Source organism: Pteropus alecto, unplaced genomic scaffold (genome assembly GCF_000325575.1).
Source record: "Pteropus alecto unplaced genomic scaffold, ASM32557v1 scaffold101, whole genome shotgun sequence".
Classification (NCBI taxonomy): domain Eukaryota; kingdom Metazoa; phylum Chordata; class Mammalia; order Chiroptera; family Pteropodidae; genus Pteropus; species Pteropus alecto.
Genome location: NW_006432945.1, coordinates 9,784,607 through 9,803,504, shown reverse-complemented (window position 1 = coordinate 9,803,504; position 18,898 = coordinate 9,784,607). Strand labels below are relative to the sequence as shown.

The window sequence follows — 18,898 nt, the reverse complement described above, 5'->3', positions numbered from 1 at the left end:
TATATGTGTGTGTATGTGTATGTGCTATAAATAAATATTCATGTACAGAGTTTTGGTGAATGTAAATCATGTCCGAGAGTGCAGTCGCTGTGTAGTATGTTAGCTGCATGTTTAGTTTTTTAAAAAGCTGCCAAACTATTTTCAGAGTAGCTGTACCGTTTTACATTCTCAGCAGCAATGTATGAGTGATCTGGATTCTCCGCATCCTCCTAACTAGCATTTTATGATATCACTATTTTTTATTTAAGTCATCCTGATAGACATATAGTGAAATCTCATTGTGATTTTAATTTTGTTGACCCTCTTTTCAAATGCTTATTTGCAACCTGTATATCCTCTTCAGTGAAATGTCTGTATCTTTTGCTCATTTACTAATTGTTTAGTTTTTTTATTGTTGAGTTTTTAGAGTTCTTTATATATTTTAGATACTAGGTCTTTGTTAGATAATATTTACAAATATTTTCTCCCAATCTTCAGCTTGTCTTTTGTTTTTAATGATTAATAGGTTTGATTTTTTAAATATAGTTTTAGATTTACAGAAATAATTGAGCAGATAATACATGAAGCTCCATATATCTGCCCCACCCCCATCCTACCCCACTCTCAGTCTTCCCTATTATGAACATCTTTCATTAGTGTGATACATTTGTTACGATTAATAACCAATATTGATTATTATTAACTATAGTCCCTAGTTTACATTAAGATCCACTCTTTGTGTTGTATAGTTCTATGGGTTTTGACAAGTGCATAATGACACGTTATCTACCATTATAGTTTTATACAGAATAATTTCATTATCCTAAAAATCTCCTGTGTATCACCTGTTCATACCTCTCCTTCCTCCCCCTGAGCAACCACTGATCTTTTTGCTAGCTCTAGATTTGCCTTTTCCAAAATGTTATATGGTTGGAAACATACAGTATGTAGTTTTTTGACTATCTTCTTTCACTTAGGAATAGGCATTTTAGATTCTTCCAATGTGTTTTTGTACTCGATAGCTTATTTCTTTTTATTCCTGAATAATATTCCATTGTATGAATGTACCAGTTTGTTTACCCATTCACCTGTTGAAAGACATCTTGATTGCTTCCAATTTTTGGTAATTATGAATAAATCTACCATAAATGTCTATGTGCTGATTTTTATGTGGTCATAATTTTCACCTCAACCTAGGATTACAATCACTAGATCTTATATTAAACTGTGTTTAGCTTTGTAAGAAACTACCAGACTGTCTTCCAAAGTGGCTGTACCATATTTCATTCCTACCAGCAATGAATAAGAGTCTTTTTTGTTCCACATCATTGGCAGCATTTTGTATTATCAATTTTTGAATTTTAGTCACTCTAATAGTTGTGTAATGGTATCTCATTATTTTAATTTGCAATTCTCTAATGATATATGTCACTGAGCATCTTTTCATATGGTTATTTGCCATCTGTGTATCTTCTTTGGGTAAGGTATTTGTTCAAACCTCTTGACCATTTTTTAATTGGATTGTTTTATTGTTGTTTTATGAGGTCTTTGTGTGTTTTGGATATAAGTCATTGGCTAATATTTGTGAATATTTTCTCTTAGTCTGCAGCTTGTCTTTTCATCCTTTAACATGGTCTTTCACAAGCAAAAGCTTTTAATTTTGATGAAGTCAAGCTTATCAAGTTTTCCTTTCATGGATCATGCCTTTGCTTTCAAATTTAAGAACTCTTTGCCTAGCCCTAGGGCCTATAGGTTTTCTGTGTTTTTCCCTAAGAGTTTAAGTTTGATGTCTTACATTTTAATTCATGATCCATTTTGAGTTAATTTTTATGTATGGCGTGAGACAGATCGAGGTTCATATTTTCGCCTATGGATGTCTAATTGCTCTACCACCTTTCATTGAAAGGGCTATCTTTCCTCCATCAAATTGCTTTTGTTCCTTTAAAAAATCAGTTGGGCATATTTGTGTGGGTCTTTCTGGACTCTCTATTCTGTTCCATTGATCTGTGTATCTATACCTTGCCAATTCCACACAATCTTGATTAATGTAGCTATATAATAAATCTTGAAGTTGGGTAGACTCATTCTTCTGACTTCATTATTCCTTTTCAAAAATGTTTTAGCTATTCAAGTTCTTTTGCCTTTCTATATACATTTTAGAATGGTATTGTCTTTATCTACAAAAAGTCTTGCTGCAATTTTGATAAGAATTATGTTAAACCTACATATTAGTTTGCAAAGAATTGACATTTTTATTATGTTGTGTCTTTCAGTTCATGAACATGTTATCGCTCTACATTTATTTAGATCTTTCATCAGAATTTTGTGTTTTTCAGTGTTCGTCTTTTACTTATTTTTTGAGTGATTGTAAAGGATGACATATTGTTGGTATCCATGTGTTCATTGCTAGTACGTACAGATACAGTTGATTTTCGTACATTTATCTTGTATCCTGTGATCATGCTAAACTCATGCATTATAAGGGTGTGTGTGTGTGTGTGTGTGTGTGTGTGTGTGTGTGTGTGAGAGAGAGAGTTTTTTTGGGGATTATCTACATAGACAATCATGTCATCTACAGATAGGGACAGTTCATTTCTTTGTTTTCCATCTCCGTGCCTTTTCTTTCTTTACCTTACTGTGCTGGCTCGAGCTTCCAGTACTATATTAAGAGCAGGTATCCTTGCCTTGTTTCCACTCTTAGGGGGAAAGCATTCAGTTTTTCATCATTAATTATAATAAATAAAATTTCCTCAGCTAACACTGTAGGTTTTTGTTGAGGAAGCTTTATCAAGTTATCCTCTATTCCTATTTTTTCTGAGAGAGTTTATTTTTTTAATATCATGAATGGATGTTGAATTTTTGAAGTACATTTTTAGATCTTTTGATATGATCCTGTGCTTTAGCCCATTAATATGGTGAATTACATTATTGATTTTTGAATATTGAATAAAAGCCTTGCATATCTTAAATTAACCCCTTTGCCATGGTGTATTCTTTTTATATATTGCTGAATTCTGTTTGCCAGTATCTTGTTAAAATTTTTTTGTGTGTGTATTCATGAGGGATATAGGTCTGAAGGAGCTTTCTCCTTTTTTTGGTGGTTTCAAAATGGTTTCAACCAGTATTTAACCAAACTGTAACTCAAACTTATTTTTATTTCCAATTGTTTCCTGGGCATTTTCCACCTTTATGTCTCATAAGTACCTTAAAGTCAACAAATTCAAAACTAAACTCATTTTTTTTCCCGAAGCTTTTTTCAGGCCCCATGTTTTCTATCTTAGTTCATGACACTGTCCCACCCAGTCACCCAGATTAAAAATGAGGAGTCATCCTTGACTCTGTACCCTTTATCTCACCTTCACAATTTAATTCGTGCCAATTTTAGTTTCTATATCTTTCTCAGTTTTTGCCTGGCCTCTCTATACCTTATACTTCCATTCAGTCCTTGTCCTCATTATTTCTCACTGGGCTACTAAAATAGCCTTCTCAGAAATATACTTCTAGTCTTCACTTCTCAAACTCATTCTCCCCTATAATATCTAGGACTGCACTATTCAGCAATGTAGCTACTAACTACATGTAGCTATTGAGCACTTGAAATGTGCCTGGTCTAAATTAGGGTGTGCTGTAAGTGTAGAGTACAAATTGGATTCCAAATACTTAGAATGAAAAAAAGAGTGTAAAGATTTCAATAATTTTATATTGAATATATATTAAAATAGCATTTTAGATAGGTTAAATAAAATATATTCCTAAAATTTTATCTTTCTTTTTAATATTAAAGATATGGTTACTAGGAATTATAATATTACATATGTAACTCTTCCTCCAACTTTTCACATAGCTGTCTCCTTCTTCTTAAACAGGTATCAACGTAGAGACCTTCTCTGCATGACCATTGTTTAAAGGAATCCTGCTAGTCATGTCACCATGTTCTGTTTTCTTTGTGGTACTTTCCACTGTCTAAAATCATCTTGTTTATTTGTATACCTGATACTTGTCTACTCCCACTAAAGTAGAAAGCTTCATTGGGACAAAAATTTGCCTATTAGTGAATAAGATTCACTACTGTATGCTTGGTACCCAAAACAATATGTGATATATAGTAGGTACTCGTTTATTGAATAAATGACCGAATGACTACTCTGTTTGATATGGCTCTCTCAGCTTCATAAACCTGTTTAACTAAAGACTATTAACTTTCAAGACTGATCTCAAGCAGCACCTCCTCCAGGAAGCCTTTCTTGGCTGTTCGCTCTCCTAAATGCCTGGTTTATTGATTTCTCCTCCATGCACAGTTCTGCAGTTGCACTTAGCACATTGTTTTTATTTACTTTATATCTCATTTACACTTAGTTCTCAATAGTACTTTAGTACATCTCATTCTCTAAAATATACCTGCTTATCCAAACAACATTCAGCATATGTTTATTTAATATAGAATCATACTAATCTCATAATTCAGTGGTTTGATTTTTTTAAGTAATAGGAATAGAAGTAGGATTTGCTAGATCCCAAATTCATTCATAACTCAGCTTCCCTATATAGGTTTGGGCTTTGACAACAATGTCTACTCTATTTTACTTGTTTTCTTGTTTAATTTCAAATTAAAAACTAGTAATCTATTACCAGAGTAGGAAGGTTTGAGTTAAAAATAAGACTATTCACTTTCTCTTTACATAGTGCCTCTTCTTCATTTTTAAAATATCCTCTCTGAAATATGATTCAGGATGATTTCCATGTGTAATTTTTCTTTTTCTTTCTTAGCACTTTTCCTAATATTTTGTTTCATCCTTTCTATGATGGCTATGGGTACAAAACTCTTAAGAACCTTATTTTTATTTGTTTTAGATTCAGTAGATGTCATTACCATAAATATGTCCAGTATGAATTATGCTTCTAACATGGCAGGTGTATAATAGAAACTTTGGGTAGAATAGCAATGACTTGATTTTCTGTGATTCTGAACATCATTAAAGTAGACTACCAGAGTTAGCCAAGAGAGAATTAGATATAATTGCTTGCCTAAAGTGGTAATATTTTTCCAGTACATTCTCTGAATACCAATGAAGGCAGATAATTTCAGGGAGAAGCACTTCTCATTTGGGAGATGGGAAAGATCAAATAAGGGTAATAATTAAAAAGAGACCAAAATGTAGCATATGTAGACCAGGTGTATACTTATCATTGTTTGAAGAAGCCCATAAGATAAAACATTACTTATTCTAAAATATTCTGTTAAAATATTTGGTCTTTTAAAACTTGGTATGTCCTTGTGTCTTTTTAATAGAAATTTTACAGAAATAATATGGGCTTAGAAAGGAGGAGAGCACTTAACACATTGTACCATTTTAAGAATTATTCTCTAAGGATGGAACTTATATTTAAAATCTACAAGAAATAAAAATAGTACATTTGCTTTTAGTTTCATTATTTCTTTTTTTCCCCTTTCCCCTTGTAATCTTCCTTTATATAATAATTCAAACTCATTTTTAATCATTAGGAAAGAAAATCAGCTTTCAGTAATAAGACTTGATACTACCTATAGTTGCTTGAGAAATACTTATTTTGTTATCTCCTGCTGAGTGTATCTATTACTGTATTCTCATTTCATTACTTTTTATAGCAAACAAAATGCTAACTTTTTGCATGAATTAAACGAAATAACTGTAAAGCACTTGGCATATAATAAGCATTCAATAAAAAAAGAGTTGCAAATATAATTTACAGCTAAGTCACTTGTCTTTATCTCATTGTGTATATCTTGTTTTGAAAATATGAGAAGAGCATGAGTTTTATTAAGTTACTAAATTTGCTTTATTTTATGCAAACCATAGTAGATGAATTATAGGATTTTTTTAATATAACCATGATGCTAATAATTGAACTATACTACTCAGCTAGACCCTGTATCTGTCTATAGAATGAAATAAACATATGTCAGAACACATCCAAATAAACCTAGATAATAAATATTTTGTTAGGCTTTTTAAGCTGATGATTCATGTGACACAATGTTGTAGTATAAATATTCAGCCCAATTTGCTTTTGATGAAAAAAATTTTTGTGGAAATAATTTAAACCCGAAAATATGTTTATATCCAAGCTTGACTGTTCAATAGAATCTCTTGTGAACTATTTAAAAAATATTTGTTTCTGTTCCCTTCCACTGACTTTCCAGGAGAAGAAGCTGAACAGTGGTGTACGGTATATGTTTGACACACCAGCTCTCCGGTGGGAGTTGGGATAGAGAGCACTGATTTGCAGCTTTTGCTGATATCCAGTGTAAATACTTCCACCATAGCCAGTTTCAAGTTACTAAGATGATTACATTGAATGTTGGGAAAAGGTGTATAGCATTGTATAATGTTTCCATCATACAGATACAATAAATATATATAACCTAAGAGAATAATAATAGCAAAATTTAGTAAAATAATTAGGAAGTGGCAAATTTAAGTTTTTATTACCTTTGTTTTTAATATAACTAATTGTAAGTTTATGTAGTTTATTTTTTAATAATGACTGTGTTTAACAACCAGCTTACAAAGTTTTTGAAAGTTTAACAGTTGACTCTCATGAGTTCGTACGAACCGACTTACACAATGCTGGAGCTCTGAGATATCTATTTTGTTTTTTAATGAACTAATTAATGCAAGTAACCTGCCAACCAGTTATTTTTCTAAAATACAGATCTGATTTTGAGACCCAAGAAGGCATTTGTTCCACAGCCAGAAACAAAATGTTTTTTCCATCCTCATTTCAAATCATACCCATTTCCTTACATCCTCTATTTCACCCACACTGGGTTTGGATTACTTGCAGCTTCTCAGACACACATTGTTCTTTCCCACCCTCATGCTTTTTATTATCTTCCTTTAGCCTTGAGTGACCTCGCCTCATCTGCCTGACTTTTGCAAGACTATTTATTTATCTTTCTAGAAATAACTCAAATACTACTTCCTCTTATTTCCAGTTATTGGAAACATTCCCATTTTCCTTGATGTTCTCATAGTACTTTATTTATAGTTCATTTTGAGCTCAAATTTATTATCAATAACAAGTGGTTGTTTCACCTACTAGATTATAAATCTCCAGAGGATGCCTTTGAATCATACTGTACTTAACACTTTACTACCTAAAATTGATGTCAATAAACACTTGTTTATTTTAATAGGAAGGATTATGGATAATACGTGGTTCATTCTTTACTTCCTGTGCCTTGAGAAACTAACCAAAATTTAAACTTTTTTTGAATTAGATGTTTTGTACCTTTTTTCATGATGATTCAGGACTGTATTCGTATTTATATACCTACACCCTGCACCTAGAGAACACAAATAACATCATGATGACTCTAGAGCTTAACAATGAAGAATTTCATTAGAGAATATATGAAGCATTTAAGAGTGAAAAAAAGACTAAGTTGTATAACTACATTTGCAAATTATTTTTATTCTGATTTAGCGCACTTTATTGTGTTCTCGGCATCAAGCCAAAAGTTACTTTATAGTGTTCCCAGCATAAAGTCAAATTAGGTCTTTGTATCCATAAACAACTTCTATAAGAAGCAAAATATCGTGCTTTGCTTTGTGATTTGAGAGAGATTTGCTTTCATACATATTCCTAAGGATAAATTCCTCAATTGTTTTCTAGTATTTTATCTAGAATTAAAATTATCTGATTGCCATCACAATAAGTATTGACAAGATCTAAGTGTATGAAGGAAATGTTGTTCTAAAGTAAAAACGATCCAAGAATTTCTTGAAGCATATGCAATGGATTCATTCCTTGTTAGTGGTGTTTCATAAATTTTTTTTAATTTTGACCTTAAGCTGCCACCTGATGGCAAAAATTAAAATGACATCTTTGTAATATTAAAGAGCTCCCATCGCAATTATTTGGATTTTTATGTATTTAGCATAGAGCCTCCAAAATTCCAAATGCACATTTGTACAAATTTTATGTATTTGATAAATGTTTGATGATTACTTTGGACTTCAGGAGAATCAGATTTATTATTTAACCTTTGTGAGACAATGATCCTACTAGGGAGATTTGTTTAAAATCTTACTTCCTTTATGGAGCTGTATGAAGAATCTGTTCTTTAATTACTTTTATTTAATGAAGAATTTTACTTAAATATAGTAATTTTATCTTTCCCTTTTCTTTCTTCAGAACGAGAGCACTCAGACACCAGGGTATTCTTTTACCTGTGGGTTGTCTTTTGTATCATCAGTTCCTGCTATACCCTCATCTGGGATCTGAAGATGGACTGGGGTCTCTTTGATAAGAATGCAGGAGAAAACACCTTCCTCCGGGAAGAGATTGTATATCCCCAAAAAGTATGTACAGTGTTTGTGTTTGTTAAAAAAAAAAAAAAAACCCTCAGGTGTACCACCAGCTAAATCTTATTATAATATATACCCAATCCCAACGTAATATAATTAGGAAAAATAACTACTTACTACAAAATACTAATGTATTCAGTCAGCAAAAATGTGTCAGGTGTTTACTGTGTGCTGAGCACTATAGAAAATAAAAACAAAATAAAATTCTGGTTCTCAGGCCATGAACTATATTATATTCTAAATAGATATGTAAACAGATTGCAGTACAATGTAATAAGGAATAAAATATAGGAACAAATAGCTTATCAGAATTTATGATTTATTTTTGAATACGCATTTTCCTCCTCTTAAATATCCTCTCTCCCTCTGCCTTGCAAACTCCTGTTCCTCCCTTTAAAAAGTCAGTTTTAGTGTTACTTTCTTTATTTCTCCAAGCATGTTTAGCTGTTCATCCTAATCTCATTTTACCCTGTACAAATTTCCATTATAGCAGTTATCACATTGTATTATAATTACCTGTTTGGGTGTCCATATCCCTCACTGCCCTGCATAGTTCCTGGTGTATAGTAGACTTAATGTTTGTGGAATGAATGTATAAATACTTGACCAAATGAGCAGTGCTATGAAAGCACAAAGGAAGGGAAGTGCCTGACTGTTTGGGTGCCTCAGGAAAGCTGCTCCTTTCATTTATTTCAACCAGCTTTTGTTAAAGTGCCAATTCAGTCTGAAAATATATGGATAATTCCTTACAAGTTATTTTAGGATTTTATTTATATGTGAATAAAAAGATGAGAGAGGCTGAAATAATAAGTCAAAAGACCAAGAGTATCTTTACTCAGATATTGAAAGAAATTAAAGAAAGAACTGGAAATCCTGATAAGTAGAATTCTAATCCCCGCCCACTCACTAACTAGCTATATAATTTAGTCAACCATACTACAGTGTATTCTCTTTTGTAAGACAGAATGTTATACTAGATTATCTTGATCTTTTCCCAATTCTGAAATTCTGTGATGGGAGTGGAGTATAGATTGGGTTACTCATATTTTATACTATGTCAGAATGTCACCAGTACCTCAAAATGGTACTTTGAAAAGTATGTGAATGTGTAATATTCCATTGGTGAATAGGGAAGGCTGTTTTCAATTATGAGGATGGAAGGTAAGTGACAAGAGAGTGGACCCAAACAATGATCTGTAGAGTAACTTCAGATAAGCAGACGAAGGCACAAAAGGGGATATTCGTTGATGGTGATCTTTTTTAATGGAAGCTATAGCAATAATCCCAATGTGCAGACTTAGACTATATGACCAAGATACTAGATATAGCTTCATAAATCTCGTTTGAAAAGAAAATCAGTAATGGTGAGCACAAGTCAGAGAGTAGACATGAGCTCAGGTAAAAATGATTCTTTTGTGCTCACTAGATGTATGTGCCTTATTGCTCCTTATATTGTTCTTACCTTACTGAGAGATAGAATACATTGTAATGCTGATTGCTTAGATGAACTGTTTGTATCTTTATATAAATGTTAATGCAGTCCTCCTTTTAAATAGTTATAATTTATTTGTTTCTATGTGATAAAATTAGTAGAGGCTTTCAATTAGTTTCATTATTATTACATATTTTTATGACCCTGGGAAATAAAGTCTGTGCTTTCCTACGTTGTAATTTGCAAATTTATGAGAAAAAATGTTCTGCTGGATCTCCATATCCTTTTCCATTTTAAAAAGGCAAATATGGGAATAAAATTCATTCCACTTAAAAAAGGAAGAAACTATTTGCGGAGTCCAGTGGAGCTTCATTTAAAAATTAAGAACACATCTATATGAACCTTAAAATCAGTCTTTAGGGATTAACAGTGCATAATGTTGAGCACCACATCCAAGTCCAGGAATCATTTTTATTATTTCCGTATTAAAACTTAACTTTTCTGTGTCTCTTGACCTCAAGTTAAATGATTCCTCCCAAAAGACTTTCACATTTTTGGTAATATCAGCTCCCATAAACTGTGGAGGAGCTTAAGACTGACTCTTAAAGGCACATGAAATTTTTCTTTACTGAGGCCTAATAAAGAGTTTACTGAATGTGAATTTATCCAAAAAATGCATTATCACTATATTGGATGGATGGGGGATGGAACAGGGAGATATATTGATGTGTTAAAATCTTCATAAAATCTATCATAAACAGCAGTCCATGGATAATGTCTAAAATTGATCAATCAAGATACAGTAATATACACACATTATTTAGAACTAGGATAAATACTAGGAGAAACAGCGGCAGTTTTTTTAAATGTTTGTCTCTAGAGAACGGGAAAAGAAGGTGGCAAGGGGACTGCTTTTTTGTTGTTGTTACTGATAGCCTTGATAACATGACTAGTATTGGTTAAAACTTTTTAAAATAAAATGAAATCTATGGCTTAATATATAGCAGTTCCAATTCCCATGAGATATCACAGCCTTTAAATACATATATTTAAAGAGTTAATTATCCAGAGATTAATAATGAGCAAATCCATGAATTATGGTTTTAGTATATTGGCAGTTTGTATACTTAAGACTGTGTAGCTAAAACTGGACTACTAAATACTGGGTACTAGTACCTGGAAGAATTGGTTAGTCAAGTGCTGTTTTCCCCATGTAAAAATGGAACATTCCTTAAATTCATCCCTGTTTGTGAAATCCAAGCTAAATTTCATTTACTGACATCAGAAAGCAAGGCAAAACCTCCTTCAAATACAGTATAAAGCAATTTGAAAATAAAGTGTAAGTAACACAATTAATCTGTTAATCTTTTTTAATATGAGTTATTGAGTCATTAGCATATCATATGCATATTAGAATGTCATCTCAGTCAGATTGAGGATCTCGTTGGGCTTATATTTCTGGGATCTAGAAGAGAGCCTGGTATACAATATGGAAATGAAATGTGTTAGTTAAATGATTACTGAAATTCAAAAAAACTTCATTTTGAATATTGTACAATTTAAGAAAACTAAAGTTGTGAAATCTTTCTAAAATATAAAATAAAACTTTTTCCTCTTTAATCTGTGCTTGTTGTTAAGACTTGTGTGAAGCTTGTTGCTGTGATAGTTGTGCTTTTGTTTGAGAAACTTGATGGTAAGTATACTCAATTTACTTATTATTCCTCAGGCCTATTATTACTGTGCCATCATAGAGGATGTGATTCTGCGCTTTGCTTGGACTGTCCAAATCTCAATTACCACCATGACTTTGTTGCCTCATTCTGGGGACATCATTGCTACTGTTTTTGCCCCACTTGAGGTTTTCCGGTAAGTAAACTACCAAAAAGTTTATCAAAGATTCTTTTTATCTAAAAAAATGTTTAAATTTAATTTATTAAAATTTATACTTGAAAAACTTAAATTTTACAATTTTTCTCAATCTTACCAGCCTCAGAGTTAGAAGATCCTACAAGAGTAAGAGATCAATTCTTAGAAAGTGAAAATAACTACTGATGATGACTTAATAATCAATAATTACTGATTATTACTTATAATAAGCTTTTTTAGAATTGGCCTTCATTGGAAGGGTCATGAATAGAAATTGGGAGATAAAAAGACTTAGAACCAAAATTAAAATATTTTGAGAATCATTTTTTGTAATTTTTCAATCTCGGTTATTTGGCCCAACTTTCTCAATAGAAACAAACAAAAATGCCAGATAAAATGCTTGTTAAATTTTCCTAAAAATATCAGTAATCTGACAAGGTAGCCCAAAATCTAAGTGAAAGCAGGTGCCCCAAGATAAGTAGAGCACTAGAGCCAATTTCTGCACTGAAGAAATTTGCCAAACTAGAGACTTGAGATTCAGTTGTGATAGCCAGTTTAAAATTTGTTTACACCTAATAATATAGCTTAAAAATATGTAAAGCAAAAGTTCATGTTGCTGAAAAGTAGATGAATTTACAATTTTAGTGAAAGATTTTAACATTTTTCAGTAATATAGTCAATTAAACAATTTGACCTAATTGATATATGTATAGAGCACTGCATACAACTACTAAATAAACATTCTTTTAAATGCATGTAGAGCATTTACCAAAATTAACCACATGCAGGGCCATAAAGGAGGTCTCAACAAATTTCAGAGGATTAAAACCACAAAAAGATAACTGAAAATTCCCAGATGTTTAGAAATTAAGCAGTACATGTTTGAATAACCCATGGTCAAAGTTGAAATTGCACTGGAAAATGTAAACATCTTGAATGAAATTGAAAATGTGGCATGCAGCTAAAACCACAGTGAGAGGGTAATGTATAGACTTAAACATATATTAGAAAAATATACAGCTCAAGAAATTAGAAAACTTTTAAAACAGCAAATCAAACCCTAAAGAAAGTAGAAGGGAAGAAATATAAAAAACAGAAATTAATGGAATAGAAAACAAACATTCAATAGAGAAAAACTATCATAACATTTTTTAAAAGACTAATAAAATCAATAAAATGTCTAAACAGGACTAATCAAGCAAAAAAGGAAAGAAGGCACAAATTACAAATATCAGGTATCTGAAAGAGTAATCTGAGTAACTTTATAAATTTAAATCAATAAATTTAAAAATATCGATGAGATGGACAAAGTGCTCAAAAAGCACAGTTTATGAAAACCAATTAAGAAATAGAAAATCAGATAGGCTTATATCTATTAAAGAAATTAAATCCATATTAAAATCCTTTCCACAAAGAAATCTGCAGGCCCAGTGAATTCTTCCAAATATGTGAGGAGGAAATAGTATCAATTTTACACAAAATATCATATGCATATTAGAATGTGAGGCAATAAAAGGAACACTTCCCAGTTCATTTTGTGTAGCCAGCATGACTTTCTACAGAGATGCAGAAATCCTCTTAGCTAATGCATCCAACAATATATAGAAAGGATAATATATCACAACCAAGTTAGGTTCATTCTAGAAATGTAAGATTTAATATTCAAAAATCATTTAACATTGGAAAATAAGCCTGTGTAACTTACCACATAAATAGAATAAAGGGGGAAAAACCATGATGATTTACTGATGACATGATGGCATATGCAGAAAATTCAAAAGAATTTACAAGTAAGCTATTTAAATGAATGTAGCTATGTCCCTGAATACAAGGTCAATAAAAATATAAATTAATGTTATTCTAAAACACAATTACGAACAACTAGAAAATGAAAAAATTTTAAATCATACCATTTTGAATAGCATCATTATATATTAAATACTAGAAATAAATTTAATGAAAGATGTATGTCTTTGAAAATTGACAAACCAGTCCTGTAATTTCCATGGGAACAGGATCAAGAATAGTCAAGACCATTCTGAAAAAAGCAAAGTTAAAGTTATACTCTCAAATAGTAAGACTTATTATGTAGCTGTAATAAATAAGACAGTGTCTGGTGTTGGCGAAAGAATAGACAAATGATCCACTGGAAAAGAATAGGGAGTCCAGAAACAGATCAACACATGCATTGACACAACACAACCCAATTTATGACAAAGGTGGCTAAATAACAATGGAGAAAGAGAGGTCTTTTAATAATGATATCGACAACTAGATCCATATGGGGAAAAATGAATCTCAGCTCCTATGGCATACTGTATGCAAAATCAATTCAGGGTGGATTACAGAGCTAAATATGAAAGGCAAATCAATAAACTCTCTTTCTCAGAAGGGATATGAGTAGGAAAAAAAAAGTGAAATCCAAATAAAGTTTGGAGTTTAGTTCACAGTAATGTACCAACATTGGTGCAATTGTCGCAAATATACCATGGTAATGTAAGATGTTAACAACAGGAGAAACTTGAATAGGGGTATACCTGATTTATGGACTGTCATTGTAGCTTTTCTATAAATTAAAAAACATTCTGAAATTAAAAGTTTACTAAAATTTCAAAAAAATAAAAAATAAACTCTCTTGAAGATAACATGGGAAGGGGCCATAAGAAATGTAAATGTTATATTTCTTATTTCTGAGTGGTAATTACACAAATGAAGGTGAAAGATACTTTCAAATCAGGCAGATAGCATTCCTTTGAGTCAGGATGGGCACATTTATCAGGATGGCCTAATAAAATAAGATAGAACCTAGAAACATACAGATAAACCTGAAAGATAAAGATTGAATCTGGAAACAATGTATTTGTTGCTGTTGGTGCTCTCTGCAAACGTTTTGTCGACCCTTCTAAACTTTCCCAACTGTCTAGGTCTAGGACCTGAAACTCTTCATTACTACCAAGATGTCCCCCACCCACTTCTTTCTCTTTCATTTATGCTGATTCATTAAAAAAAAAAAAAAAAAATTCTAGTTAAAAAAAGTTTTCTTTCCTTGGTTATTTCTTTTTTAAAAATTACTTGCTTAATAATACAATCAGATTATTATTATTATCAGATTTTTTGTAATCCAAAAATTCTATCACCTGTTTAAAACAAAATCAAAAAATCCCCTTTGAATCTACTTTCTTCCTCCAAATATTGCTCATTTTTCAAAACTCTTCCAAGAGATGTCTGTATTTGCTGTCTACAACGCTCTCTTCCTTCATTCTCTCTTTAATTCAAATCATCTTTTTCTCCAATACTCTAAATCATTTTTGTTAATAATCTATAATAATAGCAAACTTATATATTGCCTAGTATGTACCTGGCACTGTTGTAAGCCCTTTATATTTATTAACGTATTGAATCGTCAGAAAATCTTCTGAGATAAGTACTGTTACTGTCCCATTTTACTGGTGATACTGAAGAGTAGGTTAAGTAACTCATCCAAGGTCTTTATACCTAGTAGGTGGTGGAGCCACAATTCAAATCTAGACAGCCTCCCAGAATCTATGCTCTTAGGGCACATGGCTCTCTTATTTTGCTAAATCCAGTGGTCAGTTCTCTGTGCTTATTTTAACTCTCTGCAAAGCACTTTCTGCACTTGATTTCTCAGAAAATACACTCTTCTGTTTCACTGGCTATTCCTTCCCAACTCCTTTAGTGGGTCTTCCTCTTCCCAAATTATAAATGTTGGAGTGCTCCAGGATCTAACCTTCTGCCCTTATTTCTCCTTCACTTGTATTATTTCTAAGCTCATGACTCGAAATACTGTCCTTTTGCTGTCTCCAGCCTTAGACTCCCATGAACTGCAGACATGTCCATCTAACTACCGAATTTTTGTCTGGGCTATCTAATGGTTCTAGCCCAATAGGAGCAACCCAGAGCTCTAGTAAATGGCGTCACCATTCACTGAGACCCAAAAACTGAGACACTCACATCCCAGTAAGTCCTGTCAGCTCCATCTTCATAAATAAATCCCTAATCTGTCTGCTTCTCATCACCTCTTTCCTGGACTACTGCAACAGCTTCTAATTGGTCTTCCTTCAGTTGTTCTAGGCTCCTAGTGCAGCAGGTAGAATGATCTTTTTAAAAACAAATCACAGCATTCTCCTACTCAGAACCCTTCTTGTTTCCCATTACACTTAAAATCTAAACTCTTTACTGTGGCACAGCAGGCCCTCTGTGAGTCATGTCCTTTTCTACCTCGTCATCTTCATCTGCCATTTTAACCATTTTAACCTCCCTATTCCACTCCAGCCCCACTGGCCTTGCTGTTGTTTCAACATAGCAAAGGCCCTTCCAACGTGGACACTTTATACCTGCTATTTGTTCTGCCTAGGACACTTTTCAGGATTTTACACGACATGCTTCCTTGCATCATTCAGGTTTCTGCTAGATTCCATCTCTTTAGAGAAGCATGCTCTATCCCCTTGCCCTGCTTTATTTTCTTTGATGCACTTACCCTTAGCTGATTATTTATTATTTGCTTGTGCCACTAGAAATCACACCCCCTAAGTGCACAGGCTTTGTGTTGTTCAGTGTCTTTTCCTGTCATATTGTAGGCACTTAATAAATATGTGTTCAATTAAGTGAAATAGTGAATATTTTGAAACTGCCTTCTGTGAGTCCCTTCCTTTTTTTGCCCACTTCATTCTCATTTCCCCCCCTCACCACACCTTTTCCAATTTTATTTTAATATTCTAGCCCTTAATTCCTCGTTTTTGTTTCTATGTGTGGAAACTTGTTTTACTGGAAAGTTTACAGGTTATAGTAGTATGTTCACATTTTATAAGTGATTTGCCTACTCCATTTTTCTAAGGCGATTTGTGTGGAACTTCTTCCGCCTGGAGAATGAACATCTGAATAACTGTGGTGAATTCCGTGCTGTGCGGGACATCTCTGTGGCCCCTCTGAACGCAGACGATCAGACACTTCTAGAGCAGATGATGGACCAGGATGATGGAGTACGAAATCGCCAGAAGAACCGGTCATGGAAGTACAGCCAGAGCATATCCCTGCGCCGGCCTCGCCTTGCTTCTCAGTATGTATAGCTTCCACTTCTGTGAGATGAATTGCCTTCAGGTTTTAGTGCTGGATAGCATTTAAGCTAAGAGCCTGCCAGATTGAACCAAATGAAATTGTTGGCATTCAGCCAATTTTCACCTGCAAAAAAATCAATAACAATAATTTCATATGATCCAACCTACAGAATGTCTTAATGAGCACATAAGGTAAAGTAATATTAATACATTAATTAATGCCCACTAATGTGTCATTAAAAGTACACTGGGGAAAAATTGTTGGAGAATAATTTCTTTTGACTCTTTAGTATGTTATAATTTTCAAGTTATAGACTGTAAGAATCCTGGTTCTGTCACTTGCCATCTGTGTAACCTCGGCCAGATACTTAATTTCTCTATATTAGCCCTCATCTGTAAATTGAGATTAACATGGTCCCTGCTCATAGGGTGGTTAAGTGAATCCACTTAAATTTGTTGTGACATGGGATTTAGACCAGTTCCCTTAAAGAAAGAGTTCAATCAATATAAGCTGTTTTTATTTTCTTACTGAATAACTACAATAATATTTTTATCAGTCATTGACTTTGTATGTTCCTAAAAATAACAATAAATATAGGATATATTGTGACTGCTTTTGAAATTTAGAGATAGTAGATATCACAGTGTATTGGAATGAAGGAGAGGACTTAAAGTTGAGCATGAGCGGTTTTCTAAAGGATAAGGGATTGTTTTAATAGGCTAGAGGCACAAGTAAAAACAGAAGGGTGGAAATGAGCAGCAGAATTATAGTAAGAAGATTTAGCTGAACAGATGAAGTACGACTAAAAGACTGAAAAGTGCAAGCGTGATCTTGTAGGCAGAAAGGAGTCACAGGATTTTTTCATAGAAGAATGACATTATGAAAGTACATTTGTAAGTTTTAATGGTATTGCAGTACTTTTACTTTTTATATTTTTGCAGTATTTTTAAGTATGGGAAATTGAGGACTTGGATTAGGATGCTTACAATAGGACTAAAAAGAATGTAAGGAGATGTTTTAAAGGAGGTAAAAATAGAAGAACATAGTAATGGTAACTTATAGGGGAGCAGAATAGAAATTGCCCACGTTTTAGATAGAATTTGGAAGTTCTCTGAAGAAAAGAAGGTAGAGAAAAGAAGAGAGCAAGGAACTGAGTCTTAGAGAACAAACAGGCAAGAGAAAAAAACAATAAATGAAAGGGACAGAAAAGGAATGGTCAGGGAGGTCAGTAGGAAGAACTTCAAAACAAAGTATGATACTATTATATCAAGGAAGCAAGAGTTTTGAAGAAGCAGGAAGAGGGGGTTTGGGAGCTGGTAGGGTCAGCAAGATAAGTGCCACAAAGGTCTGGAAGACAGTACTATCTGTCGGCAGTTGTTTCGTTGAGCTCCTGAATTTGAAAATCTAATCCTTGTTAGTTACCAGCAGAGGGCAATCTAAACATACACTATTTCTACTTAAGAAACAAGGAAGCTCTTTGGCAAGGTAATGTTCAATTTCAGGTATTCAGTGGAAAAACACTGGGATACTAGGTTGCGACTAGATGAAGATGTTTAGAACAATGGAGCAGGTTCTGTGCAAAGAGAGAGTAGGGAATCTAAAATAAGGGCTGAATCTGAGTACTAACTTTGTGACTCATGCAACCTTTAATACATCCTTAACTTTTTTTGTTTGTTTCCACCTCTGTCAAGAATAATAGTACCTACTTCACCAAGTACCACTTCCACCTCATGTGGGTCAGGAGTTGCAGAATATTTTAACTATCTAACCCCATTTTCATCCAGTGCAGAAATTTCTTCTACAGCATGCATAATAGATGGTCATCTTATGCTGAATGACAATGATCAGTGGTAAAGAAGTTTATAACTATATGAGGCACCTGATTTTGTTGTTGGATGGTTATAGTGGTAGATAGCTTATGGGGGGCTGAAATATGTTTCGCTATAACTTCAATCATTTGATCTTAGTTGGGCTTTCTAATATAAACTTAGTCTCCTTCCTCTTCTACATCATACTTTGTCAACTGTTTAAAGACATCTGTCATGCCTCTCCTTAGGTTTTACTTTCTGCAGGCTAACTCCTGGTTTTTCATGTAAAGCTCAGATGGTATTATTTCTATCATTCTCATCATAATTTTTTGTATTTAATGCTTTGCTGATGCTTTTTACATCCATTTTCTCACTCAGTAGTCACA

The 18,898-nt window shown here is 33.0% G+C and overlaps 1 protein-coding gene across 1 annotated transcript in view; it reads left to right on the top strand.

Moving 5' to 3' along the window:
• The window catches only part of XPR1 (xenotropic and polytropic retrovirus receptor 1), a 127,295-nt gene that overhangs the window by 104,940 nt on the left and 3,457 nt on the right, over nt 1-18,898 (top strand). The window contains 3 exon segments of the mRNA XM_025043963.1: nt 8,158-8,324; nt 11,489-11,628; nt 16,484-16,705. Of these exon segments, the coding sequence (XP_024899731.1) occupies nt 8,158-8,324; nt 11,489-11,628; nt 16,484-16,705 (529 nt within the window).